The sequence below is a fragment of the Macrosteles quadrilineatus genome, unplaced genomic scaffold (genome assembly GCF_028750875.1).
Source record: "Macrosteles quadrilineatus isolate MER2022 unplaced genomic scaffold, UCM_ALF_1.0 Scaffold_30__1_contigs__length_1495292, whole genome shotgun sequence".
Classification (NCBI taxonomy): Eukaryota; Metazoa; Arthropoda; class Insecta; order Hemiptera; family Cicadellidae; genus Macrosteles; species Macrosteles quadrilineatus.
Window position 1 is genome coordinate 281235 of NW_026542623.1, and position 21728 is coordinate 302962.

The 21728-nt window shown below is 34.4% G+C and overlaps 2 protein-coding genes across 2 annotated transcripts in view; one reads left to right on the forward strand and one right to left on the reverse strand.

Annotated features, from left to right (window-relative positions):
- The first annotated feature begins 3653 nt into the window (after positions 1-3653).
- Positions 3654-11185, forward strand: LOC129005668 (YTH domain-containing protein 1-like). The gene is made up of 3 exons (XM_054434629.1): positions 3654-3805; positions 7864-8093; positions 10191-11185. Exons 1-3 carry the CDS (start codon positions 3780-3782, stop codon positions 10358-10360), a joined length of 426 nt encoding a protein of 141 aa, XP_054290604.1. The 5' UTR covers positions 3654-3779; the 3' UTR covers positions 10361-11185.
- A 7755-nt stretch (positions 11186-18940) lies between these two features.
- LOC129005675 (formin-binding protein 4-like) overlaps positions 18941-21728 on the reverse strand; it is a 28476-nt gene continuing 25688 nt past the window's right edge. Inside the window, exons 14-15 of the mRNA XM_054434635.1 lie at positions 20288-20551; positions 18941-19132 (exon numbers count right to left, since the gene is read on the reverse strand). Of these exons, the coding sequence (XP_054290610.1) occupies positions 19013-19132; positions 20288-20551 (384 nt within the window). The 3' untranslated portion in view covers positions 18941-19012. The remainder of the gene's footprint in view (positions 19133-20287; positions 20552-21728) is intronic.

Genomic DNA, 21728 nt, shown 5'->3' on the forward strand with positions numbered 1-21728 from the left:
ATACACTATTCACCACAATAATAATGCACACTGATTGTCAACACAAGTACAACTTTAAGGTTATGTGAAGAAATAATTTGAGGATCAGCAAAATAATAATAAATAGTTGCTAGGCAGCGGTGACAATAAAACAATTCTATTGAAATGCTATGGATACTGATTGTGTATTTAATAATATGCATTCATGTGTTAAGAAAGTAGGCGGGCAGCTGATTTTGCGGCCCTAGGGATTTAAAAACCTGCTCGGTCCCCAAATGACGATGACAGCTGGCATGGCCAGCAAAACGTAACTTCCAGCCACCAATTGACGTATGTAAAACAGCTAAAAACATCATAGTGTGGTGAAATAGCTATTTACTTTACAAGTGTAGTAAGAGCGTTTTTACATCACGCAGGTGAAGGTTGTGCAACGAGCGGAAGCGAGTTGCATAATTTACCTAAGTGATGTATAAACACGCTATTGCGTAACGTGTAACGTACAAGATTTTACCTGACCCGACAATATACAGGAGGTTTCGAACAATATTAATCATTATCCATTTCACTCATCTTCTAACAGTAACGTTCATTTACAAACAAAAGCTAGGTTAGGAAAATTCTTCAAAACATAACAATAAAATTCAAGAGCACAGCTGATTTCTAGCGTTGAACGTCGTTGGCTCCATAGAGGTATATTTTTTAAGTTAATCACTCAATGTTATTTAAATGGGTTTCATTACATCACCGAGTGAGTTTTTGATACTTTACATCACTCGAGAAGTAAGGAAGTTGTATACATCACGCTTGGGATAGGGAAGTTTAACATGGCGGGTTAGGTAAAATGAATTACAATATGTTTGACTTAAACAAGCAACTACAATAACTAAACAATCTCAGAATAAAAGAAATAAAACAACCATTTCATATGAATACTATAGTTTAACACAATTGGCCGAAATAACATGCATTTGCCAACATCACATTCCAAATTCAATCATTACCTAAAAAAAAACATCAATTTAACGAGCAATTTAAATAACAACTAAAACAAATACAATACCTACTTACATAAATCTTACATCCGAAATAACATGTATATGCATTACACATTACAAACACATTACAACATCAATCATTCAATCACATTCCCAACTCAAGCTCAACAACAGCGACTAAACCATCTTTACAGATTCCAAAATATTTGTTCGCAGTCTGGACGCCTCATGTTCAGGTAGTCTACTGCATTTTTGATGTGTTCGCAGTCTGGACGATTTTACCCTTGTTCGCAATCTGGACTGTTCGCAATCAGGACACAACCCACTCAACCACTAGACCAGCAAATGATACTAACTAATTAATTATTGCAAGAGCAATGTCATGGACCAATTACATACAATTATAGATTTTTGGGATAGTCCTCTAGGCACAATTGGCATTATCAGATTATTTTATCGATTGTGATTTTTACCTCTATGGAGGACGCAACTGGTACGAAGAGAAGGAAGGAAATCATCGAATCAAGATTTTATTTACTGTTCTTCATGACACGAATTGTATAGGCCCTACTTACGTAGTAACATTGAATACAGAAACCTTTCCCAGATGTCGAACAGTTTCCCAAAGTTTCTCCAAAGATGGGTGAATAGTTTGTTGTCGCATAAAGATGTTAATAAAGATATTCGAGGTGAGATGTAAATACGGTTACTACTAATAGCTAATACAATTTATATATTTTCATAAATAAAACTTCGAATGCCAAACACAAAAAACACTGGTCGTATTGAAAAGCTACTTAGCTTTTTTACAGACACGAACATTAGCACAAATTAATGTGAAACGTAAAATATTACAGTACCAACAAAATCTGTACACCTACTTTTACACCCATCTACATACACTACAACTTTAATTTTATATGTTTACCAAAGTCATACAGTCTTACTTTAGTAATATGAAATTACTTTAACAACCATCTAGATGTTGCAGTCATCTGCAGTTAAAACAGTTATACGTTTTTTTTTAAATACTGTCTTTTCATATATGAAATGCAACAACTAACAGCTGCACCTCGATACGCAATATTTTCCGTTATCAGTTAAAACAGTAAGGGTGTGATAAGGAGAAGGTGAAAAGCCGCATGCGTGCCGCAATCGATTCGACCAAAGTGACAGTGAATTACTATCCATCAAAACTCCACCCGAGATCGATCAGCTGTTCGTCGCTATTGTTTGTGTTTATGTGCGAATAATTTAGTAGGCAGTGGACACAGGGGGAACTGGAATCGGTTCAACAAATGAAATTGTGTTAGGAAAAAGAATGCTGATTGCACGAATCAATTACTCGTTTGCATGCTGTTTTTTGAGTTTGTAAATAAAGAGAAAATGTGTTATTAAGGTGTAAAATTTCTTAAAAGCGTTCACTTTTTAGAAAAAATGTCAAATTTTAACGAATACGTCGTAAAAAATCACGTATGATAATGTAAATACAAGTAAATCGAGAAAGTGCATTCCGAATTTTTTGAAATGTTGCAATGGTAAAATCGGAAAACTACACAATATTTACCATAGATTCTTACAATGGAAAACAATTATAGCATTATACTACAAATATATTCCACATATCCAATATCCAAATACATAACTTATAACTTAAAGCAATGTAGTCTTTGAAAACAGCATTCTCAGAAAAAGTTATTTGAACTAGGTATTGATTCCGAAGATCTCTCCTTTGGTTAGAAAACCGTAAATTTTGAACTTGTAACCGTGCGACTTTTTTGTGTTGTATTTTTTTTTAATAATTGATTTCATAGCAAAACTTTCATATGACTTTATTTATGCTTTTTAAAGAGTAAATAAATGGTACGCCGTGCGCAGCCTTACTTACTGTATTGGATTACTGTATAAGTAGGTATAACAAAATAATTTACTAGGAGTCTATGATTAAAATACAGTAATAACAATCGAATGAGTGTAGGACGTCAAGTAAAGTGCAGCCGAGACAAGAAATAGTTACACAGAAGCATTTTGATTAGTTGAAATATAATAATTAAGTTTTGTGAAGTAACAAATAAGTTAAATAATGGTTAAACCCCAAAATACCAGTACAATCCTGGACAAAAATGTAGCTGATTCGTAAAAATTACAAGGAATGTCTTAAAAAGTACAGTACGTTTAGTACCTATAATTATGTAAATATTGTAAATAGCCTAGTATAATCTATACGCGAGAAAGGTATGAGAAATATTTTGTAGTTTCAGTTGTAACAGTGATGACCAGCATAACTAAGCATGATTAAATAACAATCAAGTGCCTAAAAACTGTAATATTTGTAGAGACTTCAAATTATTAATTAGCCGGTTTAATTATTGTACATGAATTCGGAAAAAAACATGTTTCATATTTTAATAAAATAGTTCTTCGTGTAAACTACAATTCCCAGATTAAAATATTCTATTGCACAAATGGAATTTACAACTTTCGTTATACAATTTTAGCACCGCATGCTCAGAAACTGCATAAACAAAATCAAGTAATCTATTTTGCCGCTACAAGAGATTGTGAACGCGGGAAAAGAACTCGTGTAGAAGGTCACTGAAACACTTCATGCGCAAAACCTATGCGCAGAAACAGAATTTCAAGACATACCGCCGCTCCGTGCCGCCAGACTTGTGAAGCCGAAGCTGATTCGTTCTTTCGAAGTGAGAGTTTGAGTGAAGCGGTTGTCGTCGGTGTTGTTAGTCGATTTGATACAGCTTTCTCGCCTTTATTACCGTTTTAATTACGTTAAACTTGTGTTATAATATGGCCGATACCGCAGCAGAAGTAAAGTAAGTAGTTTTACACATTCAGTTTTATGTAAAATCATAGATTTAGCGACTTTTTAGCATCGGCATTGTTTTGGCGGTTGACGCACAACAACATGGCCGCCCACCATTCTGGTGCTTTGTAATAATAACCATTCCTTAGTTTCTCGTAAAATGTCCTTCAATGCTTGATACTCCTTATTAACCGGATATATTTTTTGTTTTTGTCTTGATTTGGAAAGGTGTAATTCCGCATTTTAACACTTAACTCTCGCTTGGTAACACGTGAGATGATCCCGCCAATTTAACCGGCATTTCAGAAACGTGGTCGTAGGCCTACCGGCGCGGTGACACACAAAAGGAAATAGATGTAATAATTGTCAATACGCGTTTTAGGCCTATTAGGTAGTTGATATCTAAATGCTGTAGGAGTAGACTAAGTTTAAGTTAATGCCTGCCAGACTTGGGCTAACTTATAACTGGGGGCTAGGATAGGACTAGGCCCAGGCCTTGGTGAATAGAAGTGACCTTGATTTTTGCATGGATTGTTTTTTTATAGGTATTTCAGTAGCAAATAGGCCCATAGTATATTTGAAACGAAGTAGTTAAATGTAAGCTATCTTATAATTTAGCTAATTATAAGTTAGTTAATCGTAAGTTAGGCTAGCTTTGGCTAAATTTAGGCCATTAGGTTACCGAACTGTAGAAGCGATGATGTGAAAGGCCCCGTCTTAACACTGCGTTTTAAAGAATGTAGCCTAGGGGTACACTTTCGTATCTTTTGTAAAAAATGTCCAAATAATAAAATGGGCTGCACTTTACTTTGCGTCCGAACTTACACTCATTCGAATGAAAATATCGATCGATGTATCATTTGATTAGTTAGGTAAGGTTAACCTAACCAAACAATATACTTATCGAATGACACAATCGATAAATCAATATTTTCATTCGAATGAGTGTAGGACGTAAGTTTAAGTAAAGTGCAGCCAAAAAATGGGTTGGCCTAGGCCTATGCTTCTATATCAATCAACCAGAGTGACAGGCCTGTTGATTATTCTATATACTTATCACTCGGTATTTTCATCCGGTTGTTTGTGCCAACAGATACCGTAACTTAAGTTATGGAAGTGTAGCTTACCCAAAGAAATTATTTGATATTTATAGGTCGATCAATATATTCATTCGGGGGTTTTTTTTTTTACTACAGATAAATACGGAATTCTAACCTAGCCTAGGCCTAAGTTACCCTGGTTTGCCTAGGTCGGTGCAGTGGTTTGCCTAATGTTAAAGGGAATTTTCATTAATTAACTTATTATTGATAATTTCTTTTCGGTGTAACTTTGTTATCGATATTTTTTTTCCACTACGATCCATAACTTAGGCTAATCCTTCTGTTTTAATATCTCCAAACGCTTTTAATATGAATCGAGAACTGACTTAAATTAGGCCCTAATCTTGTTTAGGCGAAAATAATAAGTTGTAGGCTAGGCCTACGATAAGTTACCTTAGGGGCCTACATGGATTAAGAAATGATACTAACTTTTTCTAACTAAGTAAACTAACATAACTAACCAAACTTGCTGTAGGCTAAGTTAACTTACCGTTTCAAAATTCCGTTTAATTACTTACACTAACCTATAGTGCACTAGGAGGGCTAGGCCTAAGTTAATGTGTAGTTGAAAATGTTTGAGTTTGTGAGGTTCATCTACAGTAGGCTCAAGTTTCCTCTTTAACTAAGTTATTGTGTCGCTTGTTTTAGGCTTTAAGTAAGTTACCCTACCGGTAGTTGTATGTTAAGTTAGATTCCCTCTATGGGTTCGGTTAGTTAGCCATGGTGTCAACAGCCAACTGCATTACAACATAACTTAGGCCTAAGTTACTTGATCTTTGTTTCATCCATAACCTAAAAAATAGGTTAAATAGAACACTGGTTTAACTTAGCACTGGTGTATTATTGTTGTGTTTGGGGAGCGAGCTGGTTACTTAGGCTATAGACCTAGTGATGCGCGGAGGTTTGATGTCCAGTGTGCAGATTTCAATCCCCATCAAATACCGTTAAGCTAGTCTGTGTTAATGCCGAGAACCTTTGTTAGGTCATACCTTGACATAGGCTAATGTGGAAGATAGTTTTGGTCTAGAGCTAAGTTGAGATAAGTTAGCGGTCTTGATTGTAAAGTTTCGGCTATGACAACAAAATGTTGTTTAGCCTAACTTATTTTAGTGCTGTAGTATAATACAGTCCCATCATAGTTTAAACTTACCGGTTTTCTCCATGTAGGCCTATAGCCTATAACGTCTAAGTTAGTAACTCGGACCTAAGTTGTTAATTAATTTTTTGCATAGCGGCTGGTGGTTTCCAGAACTTGAGTTACTTGGACAAAAGTTTTGATACCAGGCCGAAGTTTACCTGTCCCTTATATTTGATCTAACACCTTAACACAACGCGTCACAAGCGTCCTATCGGTCATAATAGTCGCTGATTTAAGTTAAAGTTTAAACTTAGGCAGAGGATAGGCGTCCGGCAGTTACTGTCACAACCTAACTAACCAAACTGGCTGATAATTTTATAAATCAAATGAAGGCTAAATTCTGTTCATAAAATAAAATTATGAATAGGCCTACCTCAAATTTTAACAAAAAATGTAGCCTACAGTTGAGAAGAAATGGCATTCTAAGCAAAATCTTTGACAAAAAGTGCTACCGATGTTTTTCAAACTATACCTCTCGTTCATTAGCCGAGTGCTCTATCCACTACACCACGAACTCCGATGGCTATATCGTATCGTTGTGGTAATTGTATTTCGGACCTCCACAACCCGGACGTTACTGACGTACGCCTAATCCAAGTTCGGTTACCAGACACGTATCCTTTAAGTTAAACTTATGGGGTCACGGGGGAAAATCGGACCTAACTTAAGTTAACTAATATAAAGTGCCTCAGACCTGTCTTTTGTTTTCCACCTTGCTGCAGGCAATGATTAAGTTCATGCAGTAATCGGTGAGAGCGAATATTTTGTGAGAAGTCAACCAGCTCAAATTGTTATGGCGCAAAATAATGTCAGTTATGACCGATTAAGCTAGGCTTAGGCCTATCTCATGTCAAAGGCCTAACTACCTTTGGCCTAACTACCTTAGGTGAAACGTTTTCATCGTTTGTGTCTTCGTACCTCCCCATAGTCACTGAAATTTAGTTTGACCAAATGGTTAGACATCCTGTAAAACCTAGGACTTGAGTTATTGTTAAATATTGCTAGGAATTCATTTTTTTGGAATGCACGCTTCAAACTAGATGCCTAAGTATATAGCCTAGAAATTATTAGCCAATGAAAGCTAAGTTTGCTAGTTATCCAAAAGAGTAATCCTAACCTAACTTAATTTTGAAATTAATTTTTAGTTTAAGTTTTAAGTGGATTATTGATCAATAAGTTGCTGTAAGCTACAGAAAATAGAAATTAATTATTCATAGGTAACTTAACATTTTTTTAAGAATCTTCGTGTGGATTTGTGAATTAAATTAAGTTATTCATTTTGGTTGATTAACTTAGTAAGATAGGTCAACTTAAGGAGGGCTACACTTTATCGAAAAACAAAGATTTGGCGGTCTTCTAATTCCATTTATGGGTTTAACTTATTCAGTTAAAAAACTAGTTAAGTTAGGTTGGCATGTTTGTTTTTGAGGCTAAACCTTGAAGATTAGGATTTATCTTTTGTCAGCTTTGAACTTGAACGGTTTTAACTCACTTTACTTCTGTCATGTTATAAAACGCAATCAGGCCAAAATGCCAAGGAAATAAAATTTACATCATGTTTTAAAATTAATTTCTTTCTTTGTTTTAACAAAATATCCATGCATATTATGAATAATCATTGCTAGCGTGTAAGATGAGTACCATTACCTATTGTGTAAACTCTGTTACTAAGTTAACACAGACTTCTTTGATCAGGATCAATAGATCAGAGCCGTATAATCAAATAAGTTTTTTAGCCTAGGTGAATCCCCTCAGGGAAGAAGCTATTTTGTTTTCAATTTGGTTTTATTTCTATTTGTAAATGTGGTCTAACATCTGTGTTTTTTGCAGGCCCACCCAGGCATCGCCTGAAAAGAAAGTTGAGAAGGTCGAGAAGGAGGAGAAGGTAGTTGAGAAGGAAGTAGAGAAAGTAGAAGAAAAGACGGAGGAGAAGCCTGTAGAAAACGGAAACGTAGACAGCGAGACACCAAAGGACAACGGCACGGCGGAGGAACACGAGGAGGACTCAAAAGACTCAAAGGAAGAAGAAACGAAAGAAAACGGAAACTCTACCGACGAAAGTAAGGCATTTTACTGAAAATTGACAACTAAGTTAGTCTGAAGTCTGAACAAGGGCGGAAAGTAATACGTAATACTCATTGCTTGTGACTGCTTTTAATAATGAAAATTAAAAAGTGGCCTAGTGGTAAATCCAACACTGTCTGGTCCATAGATGGGGTTTAAATGGTATATTAATCACAATTTATGTTTTTACATTAAAATTGATTAATAATAAGTTTAAATAGATCTTTTCAAACAAACATTTGAATTAGTTTTCCAATTAGTCATTCATTCCTAATTGATAGACTACTCAGTTTTTTGATAGACTTAAAAAATATAATGTTGTATTACTTTTTACACTCCTAACACTTGTATGGTTGGCAATCGTTTTGAATAGTTGATATTCAACATGTTGGTGTGAGTCATATACGACCAACTGTAGCTTTCTGTGTCCAAGGTCATTGCTCCATGTGGCAACAATAGTGTTGTTTTGTTAAGTGATTTATTTTCAATTTGCCTTCTAATTTCAGTCATTGTTGCTGGTTAAGAGGTAACTTTTTGTTCAATTTACCATGCATTGGTAGGGTTTTTGGAATAAATCTATTTGCATCCTTAAATAAATCTTAGGCTTAGGCTACATTAAAATGTTATTCCATTTGCACAAATTTACAAAAGAGCTTCGGAAGAAATGGATGTACAAGGTGACAGTGAATTAGAACTTAGGTTTGTAGACAGGATAAATATGGATCGTCGTAGGTATAATAAGCCTACTGCAAATGAAATTGCAGGCGTCTTCAATTCATCTGAAGGCGAACCTCCAATGAATTTTTAAAATTCCAAACAGGGAAGCTTTTATTTATCCTCATTAACCACAAGACCAAAGCTACCTTACTAAACCAGTATTTATTCACAAACAATGATATGTTTGCTGCCTTTTCATGTTAAACCACTGGAGTGATTCAAATTATTTATTGAAAATGACATCAACAAAAGCAAACAAAGAAGAACAACAAACTGGTTTTTACACAAAAGATATGGTGTAGGGATGCCTATTCTGACACATAGATAATGTTATTCTGAGTTTGTTTAAATACCGGTATTGCAAAAAGTTGTTTTACATTTGAGCTTTTTAGGGACTTATGTCCCTACAAGCCACTAGTGTTATTAATTACCGGTATTAGTTGAACACATTTAAAACCTTTTTGCAAAGCTACTACACAGGGTACCTCCGTCTATTATGGGGTAGCGTTTAACAGGATTAGTTAAACTCCCCTCGTACTAATTGGTAACAGCATAATGACAAATCAGGTCAAAAGCTTGGGAAACTTGAAAAATGTGTTTTGACAGTGTTTGAATTATTGTCCTCAGATCATCTGCTTATCATTATGGCCCCTAATGTTCACAGTTATCTGGTAATTTAGATGAGACTACAGTTCCCTTATCCTCCTAATCTTTTTATATTTTGGTTTCTATTCATACCAAAGATTTACAGTATTGAGTTTTGGTTATTTGAGAACCTTTGATTAAATATAGGCCTAGTACAACCTCATTAAAACGGACAAGCCGCGTCCAATCCGTTAAATTAAAAGACTACTAGCAATCATTTTGTTTAAGTAGAAAATATTTGTTGTAAACCCTGTCCGGGCTGTCTGGACTTAAAGAGGACTGACTTAACAAGGTGGCACCTTACAACATTTGAGAACAGTTTGTAACAATGTTGGCCTGAATTTTGGAACATTTGCATAATTTTACTATCCTAAAACCCCCGTTAAACTGCACTCCACAAAACTAAAAGTTGGGTCAACCATCATTTAAAAATTCAATTAATGTAACGAAAATGGGCTAGTCAAGGGGAGTTTGAAGAAATTTATTTTGTGCATACTTGTCAGTTGAAAGCAATTTAAAAAAAAAAATTCAAAAACCACTGTTGTAGATCTCTTTGAATATAAATAGTCTTTAAAATCCTACTGTTTTATAAAAAATGTGGTTATTTAAAATGGCTGTCTCCTTAATTGCGGTTAGTCGGGAGTTGACTGTACATATAAGTAAGTTAATTGATAAAGAATATTGATTTCAGAATGGTTTTAACCGCAACATGTTTTTGGTTTTTTTTCCAGAAACGAATGGAGTAAAAGCTCCGAATTCAGGATATAAGAGGAAATCGGAAGGCGCAGGAGACGCCCCCGACGGAGCCCCAGCAGAGACCGATGCAGTCAGTCCGCAAAAGAAGGCCAAGCTAGATGAAGAGGCTCCCACAGAAAACGGAGTAGCAGAACCGGTTGCCTAAGATTATTTGTGTCTATTCGATGTGCTAGGATGTGTGTGATTGAGTGGGTAGACTGATTCAAACTGTTTTTATTTTTTTACTTTCATCCGCCACTACCGCGGTATACCCACTTGATGAACTACTTCGTTTTTATCTGTCCTCATAAGTTTTAGACTCATCCGAGTGGTTGTAAAAGTGATAATTCTTTTCAGTGTTAATTTTCATCATTCCTTCTTATATATTTTCGTTGGGGCTCGGAAACAAGTTGGGGATCTATTAGTGTAAGAACCTGTACTTAGAATGTACCTGGTGGCTATGTGTACAAATTAGTTACCTACCCCTTAACTATTCCAGCATTTTAAGTGAGTAATTCAAACATGTTGTTACTAAGCGCACGTTTGTCCCGTGATATTGACCCTGTTGTTATGTAAACAGTTGATGTTGTTGTTAGTGAATAAGATAACAGTATTATGGTGCATATGAAGCTGTCTAGTAAAACCTAATGTTACTATTACTACTTAAAATGAATCGGGTTAGGTCAAGTTTAATGTTCAATCGACTACCTTTTACGATGCTGCCAAATTTTTTATCATCAGATATGTAACGGACGTGCATTTTATCCTAAGACTGTTTAATTGTATTAAATATCCTCATGTCAATTCCCCAAAGTACTAAGTAAGTTAATCTTGCCCTTTTGAATTGGCCCGACCTAGTGTTTATTTTCATGACAAACGTTGATCTGTATATTTGACTATGACATAGTTTGGAAACTAACATAATTTATTTTGACTGTGTTCATAATTTTATATCTTAATCGATTTGCAATAAAGCATTTAGTTTCCACCATTTACTTGTGTTTATTTTCCTGTACTTTATAAATGTTCGTAATGAGATAGAAATTTTAAGTTTTTCTTGTTGCAGATTTGACTGGGACAAACTTGTACTTCTCAATGCAATTGCAAATATGATTTGAAAATCTATCTAATACATTCTTGAGGGTTTTAGTTAAAACTATACACACTGTTTAACTTTTGAGAGTAATTTCATAAAAGTGGATTTCTGGGATCACAAGATGAGATTTTAAACTAGTAAAAGGTTCCACAGAATTCTGGCATGTATTATTTCACCATCTATTGTGCTAAAATTGTACAACGACATGAAAATTATTGAATTATCGTGATATTTGACAAGACTACTATGTTCCATAGGAAAAAAAATGTTACTGTGATATACTTCATTCAAATTGAAGACAATTTGGGCCTAAATGAAGCAATCATCATTCAGAAGTAAGGATAAGATGTACAGTGTGGGGCATCAACAGTTTTAATCACTTTTTTTAATAACTTTATTAGTCTTGAGGCTACAACGGACCGACTAACCTAATTATGTTATTTTCCATACTGCAAAACCATACTCAATGTGGTAAAATGGTTTGACTACACCATTTTTTTTTTTTTTTTTTCAAATTTATCAATTCAGAAGGAGACACACGTAGGTGCGTATTTTAACCCAGATGTCAGAGTAAAATGGAATTAGACGCCTTGCGCAATTTTGTTACTATAAGACCAGCTTTTTCATTTGGTAAAAGTCCAACGATTGCTGGGTCCTGTTTCGAAGCATCAAAAAACTACACGCTTTTCTCAGGATCGATCCAGCGACCTAAAAACATTAGTGTGAAACTAAGTTGGAGTTAGAATGTATTCAGGTGCTAACTCTGTTAATTCGCTTTCCTGAGAAACATTAGAGGTAGACCTAACAAATTATGGAAATAAAGTAGGACATCCCCACCCTCTTTCCCTGTAAATGAAAAGTTTTTGTCTAGCACATACTCGTACTTGTAATATGTTATTGAAATTTGGTGTTAAATTTTAGCTATGTAGGACATAAAATGAATTTATTCTTCACTTCCAAATAGGTAGATACTGTTCAATGAAATGGCGACCATACATAGTAGGTATTTTAAGCCAAGGATGAATGAAGATGAGTGGCGCGATCTTGTTGTCTTGTTAGTGACTAAGGCCGACATTCCTTAGACACAATAGCCCATACAGCTAATGGCAACTAAGGGGCCTACAGTTTATAGTGGAATCCGAACTATATTTTTCTTTAGTATATACGAATTGGTCTAATTATCAGGATAGTACTGCGGATAGTCGTAGTACTCACTCGTGCGGACGTTAATCCACACCAGGGAGTATCGCATCCACAGTGCATGCCTATAAATATCCACATTTCGTGACCTAGTAGCCAAGTAAAACAGAACTCGTTAAACCAGAGACTGATAAAACTATGTTATGACCATACCTAACACAAGTTGTAAGATGGAGATAAGCCTGGAACTAAATATGTTAGTGGCAATCGCAAACGGTTATAAACTATGAATTATGAAATACAAAAAGAACACTGTTGTTGAGCTAATCTAGAGAAAATAAGGACTAAGATGTTAAACCACCCAAGCTGATTGAAAAAATGAGTCAGCTTTTTTAATCTATATTTACTTTAAATTGACTTTTTGGGAAAAATTGCTACAAGCCGGGATTTTTTTATGGGCATGCTTAACAGGCTTACATTAGCCTACTGATAAAGATGCACAAATAACCACGCAACACATAGAATTTGTTCTACGTTCATAGAAGGTTGTGGAAAGAGAGGAAGAAGATTACAATGTATATACAACAAAGGTTTAAGCAGCTGCATCTTAATCAAACTTCTTCCCCCAACTTGAAACTCCTCAAAAGCAAGAAGATGAACGGTCCCCCCAGTGGATAACCAAATTCAGAGAACCCCACAACCTAAGCTCAGATAACAATCTTGCTTTGAATTTCCCATACAGAAAATAAGCTATTACCGTAGATCTCATGGTAAGACTTGAACCCGGGACCGATTTACTTTTTTGTTTAGAGGCCAAAAATATCCGTTAAAATTCATATAGCCTACTTAAATGTGTCCGTTAGTCTGAAAACTCAAGCAAAACTTATCTGATTTTGATGAAATTTGGTACAAACGTGTAAACCTACGTTTATTCGAATGAGATCTGCAAACCTGCATGATCGGACTAAGGGAACAGGGCTTTATGGGTGAAAATTGATTTTCCCATTTTTGACCCCAAAAAACGTAGGTAAAATTTTGTTATATCCTTTTTGTAAAACTTAAAAATTAAATAATTTAGGGTATTGAAGTGTTGTGTACCTATCACCTATCAGTTACAGAGAAAATATTCCCATGTTATTTTTATGGAGAATAAATAAACTGTCGTAGTTTTCTTGTTTATATTTTAGTAAAATTTGGCAATTTTCATTATTACTATTGACACTTCAATAAAAACACACCTCATTACCTTCCCAATACAGCATGGACCTTCCCAATGTAGCAGCAAACCTAAGTTCTCATTAAAATTAATGTTGTTAAATATGAAATAAATCTGAAAATTTTAAGGGAATATTTTTAGTGGAAATCTAGCTAGGCCAGGGAGATTTGCTTAGTCTGCAGGTTTGCTGTGGCGTGGGTATTTTGTGTCCTCTTTGTGAGCTGGCTGATAACTCCCTTTTTCTACATTATTACTTTTATTATAGGTACTTAATTCAAAATCCTAGTTAGTCTTTCCATGAAAAAAAAACTAACCTTACCGGTATAGACCTATCCTCTCACTTTCTCCTTACTGTGTGTTACTATCCATCTCTTCTCAACTTCTCAATGAAATTATTGTGTTTGTTTGCTTTTGGCTTCAAACCCCCCTCTTTGTCCCATCACTTGTTTCAACAACTTCATAAGTGGTAAGTTCTGGCTTTACATCGTATTTATAAAGTTAACCATTGTGTCGGTCCCCAAATATATAATAAACAAAAATTGTTTAAATATTTATAATTTATCAGATTTGTTAAGAACTAAAATTCAATGCCTGTGCTTCTCAACAGTCAATGCCTGTGGGATAAGCTACACAAATGTTGTTAATGACTAATTTCATATATGTATGTCCATTGAAGACAAAAATATCTTCCGAGGGTTAAACTGTGCTAGAAGGCTCTTCAATAAGGGTTAACAACAAAACACACTAGCAAAAGGACCACCTAAATGGTCCTTTGTGAGTATAACAGTTTAACAGCAATTTAATGACTGTAAGGTATAATATTTAGGGTAGTTGTAATATAATTTAATAATGTTTACACAAAACAACAACAATGTTTAACAAACTACAACAGAATTTTATCGTTTTTGTGTGAAAATATTTTGATTATTTATGTTCTACAAAAATTTATGTTTAATAAGTTTCTTTAAAAAACATGCTCTTTAATTACCTCTATGAGTGAATTTCCCCATTTATTGAGATGTTCTCTCTCTGCTTTGTCAAATCAAAGGTTTCATTTTCTGAGGTTTTACCGCAAGGGTTCAGCAGAGAAAAGATGGATTTTGAAATACCCCCCACAGCAAACCTGCAGACTAAGAAAACTTCATTTTTTTAAAATTTATAGTCTACACTTGTGGCATTTAAAAAAATAGCTGTTGACTCGTCGTACAGTACTTTACAGTTAGCATATTTTTTCCTACTTTCTTAGCTTTAATATTTTTACTGGTGTGAAGACAATAAGACAGATCTCTTACACCTATCAATTTGTGTCCTAAACAGAAACTAAATATGCAGCATCAGTAATCATAAGGCATTTGAATTGGTAATTACTAACGTACGATTCTGTAAGCAAAGACTGTAGCATCGCCATTCGATTCTGTAGAGTAGACTTCCTATATTTGGACAAGTTTTATCTAGATTATAAGAGGGCATTTTTAAGAATCTCTTAGGTGTTTTTCAAAGTTTTATTTCCTTTAAGTTTTGTTCTACACAGTAATGGAATTATTGCCATTGTGAAGGAATATGCTATTGTTTACAACATAAGGCACAAGGGACTTCCATAACACACCATCCTGGTATAAGAAACACAACTCGTACATTTTTACAGACTTACCATAATATTCATTATTCCTAGCTCAAGTCATTTTGCAAAAATACCTAGTGACAGTGAAATACTGTTTTGAAGTGTAAAAGTATTGTGTTTATTTTGTAAAAACCTGTTTCCCATTAAGGTATTCCTATATCTAAAAAAAAAACAACAAAACTTGATTGCCCTTTCAGTCTGGAACGATTGAAAAATTCCAACAAAACACTTATAAACTGGTTAAAACTTGAACTTGGGGATGGAATGTCATAGTTATGTACATATAGTAACATAACAGCACAAAAACATAATTAGGTACTATGTAGTGAGGAAAAGATATCTGTCGTATTTACAAAATACCCCCGCCACAGCAAACCTGCAGACTAATTGAATTTTCATTCGCCTGATTTGATTTTCAATTAAATCTATTCAAATAACATTAGATTTAACTAGCACCTAGGTTTGCTGCCAGGGAGGGTAATAAAGTGTGTTTTTTTAGTAAAATATTAATAGCTTAGTATAAAATAAATAGATTTGCCAAGATTGATCCACATATATCCATAAACAAGCAAACTATACAACAGTTTACTTATTCTCCATAAGAATAACATGGGAATTTTAAATTAAAAATTTTTTGAACTTCTCCGTTACTAATAACTGTAAAAAACCCTTTGGTATCCTAAATTGTTTTTTTTTTAAGTTCTTTAAAACAGGTTTAGAGTGAAATTGGGAAATGTTATGTTTTGAGGGTCAAATACGAGAAAAAACAGCTTCTACCCCATAAATCCCCCATAAACCCCATTCCCATGGTCCAATCATATATATATGAATTTTAACGGATGGTGTTTTTGGCTTCTAGGGACATCAAAATGAAAAAGCAAATCGGTCCCAGGTCCAAGTCTTACCATGAGAACTATATTAATATCTTTTCCCTATATGGGAAATTTGCTAAAAACAGAAGTGCTGTCTTGTTTAAGGATTTTGTTGGTTAAAGCAATTTGCACAACTTAGTAATGATGCTAGTTTCACGGCAAATGTGTTGACTTCGCGTGTTATTTATTCAGGTGTTTATAACAATTAGTTGGTTTTCACAAGCAAGCTTGTTTATTTGGCAGTGGAAGGTGAGTCGGTTATTTTACAGTGTTATTTTGAAACCTTGTGCAAAATGTAATGCAAATTTGCAATGAGTATTCCATGACAGGTGTTTATTTATTTATTGCTATTAGAAGTCAATACGATGAGTCGTGATGTGAGACATGATGACTGAGGTGTACAAGGCATCTTACAGTATATCCATTTTACACGAAATTCAGCTTAAAATGGAATAACATTACATTGCTAAACAGTTTAAAGGAATTGTATGATAATTAAGTGATAGGATATTTCTTTATAAAATAAGATTGAAATCCAGGATATGCTAATAAAGTAGAAAAATATACTTCAGTATACACCATGATAAAATTTATTGTTCTTGAAGAGAATCAGTTTGAACTACATTAAGCTTGTGTGTGATTGAAATTGTTAAAAATACAATTCTCTTGTGTTGTGATACAATAACATATGTACAAATCAAAGAAATGCATCAATTTTCTTAAATAAATTAAAATTCAAATTTCCACTCCATATCTGCTCAACACCAGACTTCTGCGACATCTTCAAGGTTTTGTAAACTGTACAGGCTGTCCCTATGTGGGAACAGCACAGGGCTCAGACCAAGCATAGCCAAAAAACAGTAGTAGACCGCAATGAAGACTCAAACTCCATACATGTTCGCATTTTTTTACTATACTGTGTACATAATTTGGAAACACAAGTTTGTTCCTGTTATTAGCTACGCAGGACACGAGACTTAAAAAACCTAGAATCTTTGTGAATATAATTTTTGTTTATTTTCCTGTTTTCATTGCCATTTCTTTTATTCTTGCATTTCAACTTCCTTTGATTCATTTCGATGAGTAAAAGATCTGAATTTTTTTTATCTGCACAAGTGCTAGTCAATATTTTCTGTCAGAGTCTTATCATAAGTACAGTGTCACACTACTCTCTCGTTCGATATCAATTGAAATGTTACAACTGGAAAGTCTTGTGTTTAACTGCTCTCGTAAAACGTCCAAATTCATTAAGCCAAATTTTATTTAGAGAATGTATCTGCTTCCTGTCCCAATCCAATGGGGGTTTACGGAAGTCACTTCTATAGTAATCATGTCTCTTACTTTTTTCACCCTTCTTTCACTGAAAAAAAATAGAGGATTAGTATCAAGCATGAAATGTGAGATAAGTGGGAGGATATGCAGAAAGGGTGGAGTGTTGTGGGGTCTGTTGTTGGATATTTCTGACATTTTATAAATTGGTTATATCAATGTAAAGGCTGCAGACATGTACTTACCTTGACTCAATGCAGTTCTTTAGTGGTAGGCAATCAAAGTGTATATAACACTGGAAAGCAAAATAACAAAAAGCTCTTCACAGGTACATAATAGCATAGATAAAACATACTCCCTTGTGTTGCTTAGTCTATAATAATAGCTCTAGGGCAAATAGTGTGATGCCTGCTACACCCCCTTCCCTGTGTTAGTTTCAGTGTCCCCTCCTACCAGTAGTAACTGCGTCAAAATCTAACTGACCAGTTTTACCCTACTCTCCCCTAATAAAAAATCTTTCTGTATAAAGCTAGATCTTTAGGGATTATTATTGATAAAATTAAGTTGGGGCTCTTATGTCCAACATGTTGTAGGCAAAACTTCATCAGGCTTGTATGCTCTTCGAAGGATGTCCTTTGTCTGTGATCTTTTGGCTCTAAAACAAGTGTTACGCTTTTGTATTTTCTTTTATATATATACAAGCTATTTGATTGATGCTAAATTTGTATTTGAATGAGCGTGTAAAATATCATTTCTCTAATTAAAAAATCCTAACATTTTTTTGAATTTATGTACATTAGACAATAGTACATACAAAATAACATTATTTACCAAATTACCAGAAATACAAATAGAACTAAGTAGGCATAACAATAATAAATATAATATCAGAAATAAACAAAATTTTATTTAAAACAGATCAAATAAAAAAAATTTAAACCACGGAGGCTCTTCAGTTGGGACCAGGATAGTTTGCAGTTGGCGTCAGCCAATCACAAGACAAGGCTAGTGCGACGTTGCCATATCACCCATTGACGACACTAATTAAAATACTAAACAATATTTTCAAATCAGCTGGTATTATTAGATTTGGCAACACCGCACTGTCCTCATTGGCTCCTTCGAAGTCACGTAGTAAATAGGCTCCTCCCTCAACTGCAAACCTTCGTGGTCCCAACTTTAGATCATTATTTTACCAAGATATACAAAATTGGAATATCAGAAAATGTTACTCTAAACTAAAGAAATTCTAAGTGGAAATATAATTTTACTCCTTTGAGGAATTTCTACAGTTTAAAATATTGCGAAGAGACGAGACGATAAGTTACATTTCTCACTGACTATTCATTGTATTTGTTTGCACATGAATGAATAACAGAGATTTTGATTATATCTTTAAATAGCCAGATAGGGAAGACTAACATCAAAAAATTTACAAATAGCAAGTTATTTTACGAACAGTCTTTATTTTTATGTACAAGAGCAATCACATCATTTACAAAATAAATATTTTATTTATTAAAAATTAAAACTAAAAATAGGTCAGTCATTACAACAAGCATCCGTTTTGTACACTATATACAATGGTAAATACAATATGCTATTTATGATTCAGTTTCTTCTTTTTCCGTTTCTCTTCTAACGTCTTGTTGGACTTGTTGCCATTTAGCCACGAGCGAGGAAACACCTTTTTTCTTCAAGGTAAGGCCAGGCGCTAGCTTTGTCTGTAAAGAGCAAACAATGAGCATTATGTTAGAGATGTTTGATTGTAGTTATTAGATAGAAGTTAAAAATATTGAATTGCCCAGTAAAAAATTCAAATCTCCATTGTCTTGCACATTACAAATGAATGAATGAATGAATGAATGAATGAATGAATTATGAATTTATTCCACCACATATATAAAAATTACACAACCAAATGTACAAAAGAAAAAAGTTCTTTATGCAAAACTAAACTAACTAACTATAACTAATTAACTATATACATGCGTAAAAGGTTGTTCCTATCTAATTAGTTCTGGAATTAGCAGACATAGGCTGTGCCTGTGCGTCTGCTAAGTTGCTATAAAGATTATGAAGTTAAAGTGGCGCAATTTAGTTTTATTATTTTGTATGAGTGAAAAAAAAAATTAAATGAAAAGTAAAATTAAATGAATTTCAGCAGTTAAGTAATACTGACTGAGTTATGTAATAAGTGACAGTACTCTACACGAAAAGAACATGAACATGAAACACAACATGAACATGAACACGAAAAGAACATGAAAAGAACAGCGCATACTGTGGAATTTCAGGGCAAAAAAGGTCGACTTTAAAAGACTTTAAAAATAAGTTACGTTTTATTGTATATTTTTTTTTTTTTAGTTTATTTCCATGTGTGTTAAGTGTTTTTTTTAGACTATGTTGACCTATATAACAATCTCCAATAAGTAAAAGAATTTCACTTTTTTCTGCTATAAATTGACACCTGGTTATTAAAACCTGTCGCCATTAAACGACTCCAGGATTAGTTTGACAGGAGGTCTCAATAACGTCTGTTCAGAGCGATGATCATGATTTGACCGTGCAATGGCTTAAGAGAATCACAACTACCCCGCAACCATGGAAAATGTTCACAATTTTACATCAGTTGCAAAGATATCTTCAAATTTTTCTCCGCTACCATAGAATATGTTCACGAGTTTGCCACCATCGCTAGAGACATACAACTTAAATGAAAGCATTATTAAAATTGTTAAATTCATTTAGCCATTATTGTGCTGCGACTTGGGGAAAGTAGGATACTTGAAAAAACCAAAGAGAATGCTGTTCCCACACGTTCCCGTCACACTACATTCATTCAGTGAATCTACTTTCTGTGCAGAATTGAAACCAACCTTTTTCTTCTTCTTGCTAGTCACCTCTACAGGCGGAGGCGCGGGTGAGGCAGGTGCAGGTGGAGGCGGGGGGGAAGGACTAGGTTCCCGCGGGGGTAGCGGAGGCTCCAATGCAGCCACCTCGTTGTAGAACGAGTCCAACTCAGTAGCCAGACTGATAGATGGCGTAGGTACAGTGCTGGCAGGGGGACGGGCAATCACATAGTCCCCTGTAGTGCCTGGGTATGTGCCTGTGTACACTGTGTTGTTGTAATCTTGTGATACCTGTGTGACAGAGGAAACCTTCTTGTCAGTGTTGGGGAAGCTACTTTTAAAATGTAGCTAGCTACAACTACTGCTACATTTCCAAAATACCCCCGCCGCAGCAAACCTGCAGACTAAGCGAATTTCCATTTGACTGATTTGATTTTTACACTGAAATGTCTACTTAAAAATATAACATTTATTCCCGATTTAAATAGAATTAGTTGAACAAGTACTTAGGTTTGCTGCATCAGGGAGGGTAAAACTTTGTTTTTTTTGTAAAATGTTAATAGTTAGTAAGAAATAAAAACATTTTCCAAAATTGATCAAAATATGTTCATAAACAAGCAAACTACAACAGTTTACTTATTCTCCATAAGAATAACATGGGAATTTTAAATTCACAATTTTTTGGAATTTTCTCCGTAACCATTAGGCGCATAATAACGCTTCAATATACTAAATTATTTGTTTTTTTAAGCTCTACAAAATGGTTTGGAAAGAAATTGCTAAATTTTATGTTTTTTGGGTCAAAAATGGGAAAAACCTATTTTTACCCCATAAAACCCCGTTCCCATGGTCCGATCATGCTGAATCGCGAACTCGTTCGAATAAACGTAGGTTTACACGTTTGTACCAAATTTCATCAAAATCGGATCATTTTTGCTCGAGTTATCGTGCTAACGGACACATATATATATAAATATATATATAAATATATATATATATATATATGAATTTGAACGGATGGTGTTTTTGGCCTCTAGGGACCTCAAAACGAAAAACAAAATCGGTCCCGCGTCCAGGTCTTACCATGAGTACTACGGTAATAGCTTATTCCCTATATGGGAAATTCGCTAAAAGTAGCTTAGCTACAGCTACAGCTACAGTTCCGAAAAAGTAGCTAGCTACAACTACAGCTACAATGAAATGTAGCTACAGCTACAATTTTAGCTACTTTTCCAAAGACGTTACTTTTTTCCCACGCACATTAGGTAAATGTAAAATTAATTGCAACTACATTTTTATTGAACAAACATTTAAACAAAAAATGTCAGTATTGTATCTTACATTACTTGGAAAACAAATTATTACTAGATTGTATTTAATTTGTTGGCATTATAAACCTAACATTACATAAAACTAATCAACTGCAATAGGTATATAGATGTACAACAGAACCAAATAGTTGGGTGCC

What these genes read in the sequence shown, in the direction of transcription:
- LOC129005668 (XM_054434629.1), top strand. Translation starts at nt 3,780, where the DNA reads ATGGCCGATACCGCAGCAGAAGTAAA. An exon ending in GATACCGCAGCAGAAGTAAA is followed by an intron (nt 3,806 to 7,863) that starts GTAAGTAGTTTT and finishes TGTTTTTTGCAG; the next exon opens with GCCCACCCAGGCATCGCCTG. An exon ending in CGGAAACTCTACCGACGAAA is followed by an intron (nt 8,094 to 10,190) that starts GTAAGGCATTTT and finishes TTTTTTTTCCAG; the next exon opens with AAACGAATGGAGTAAAAGCT.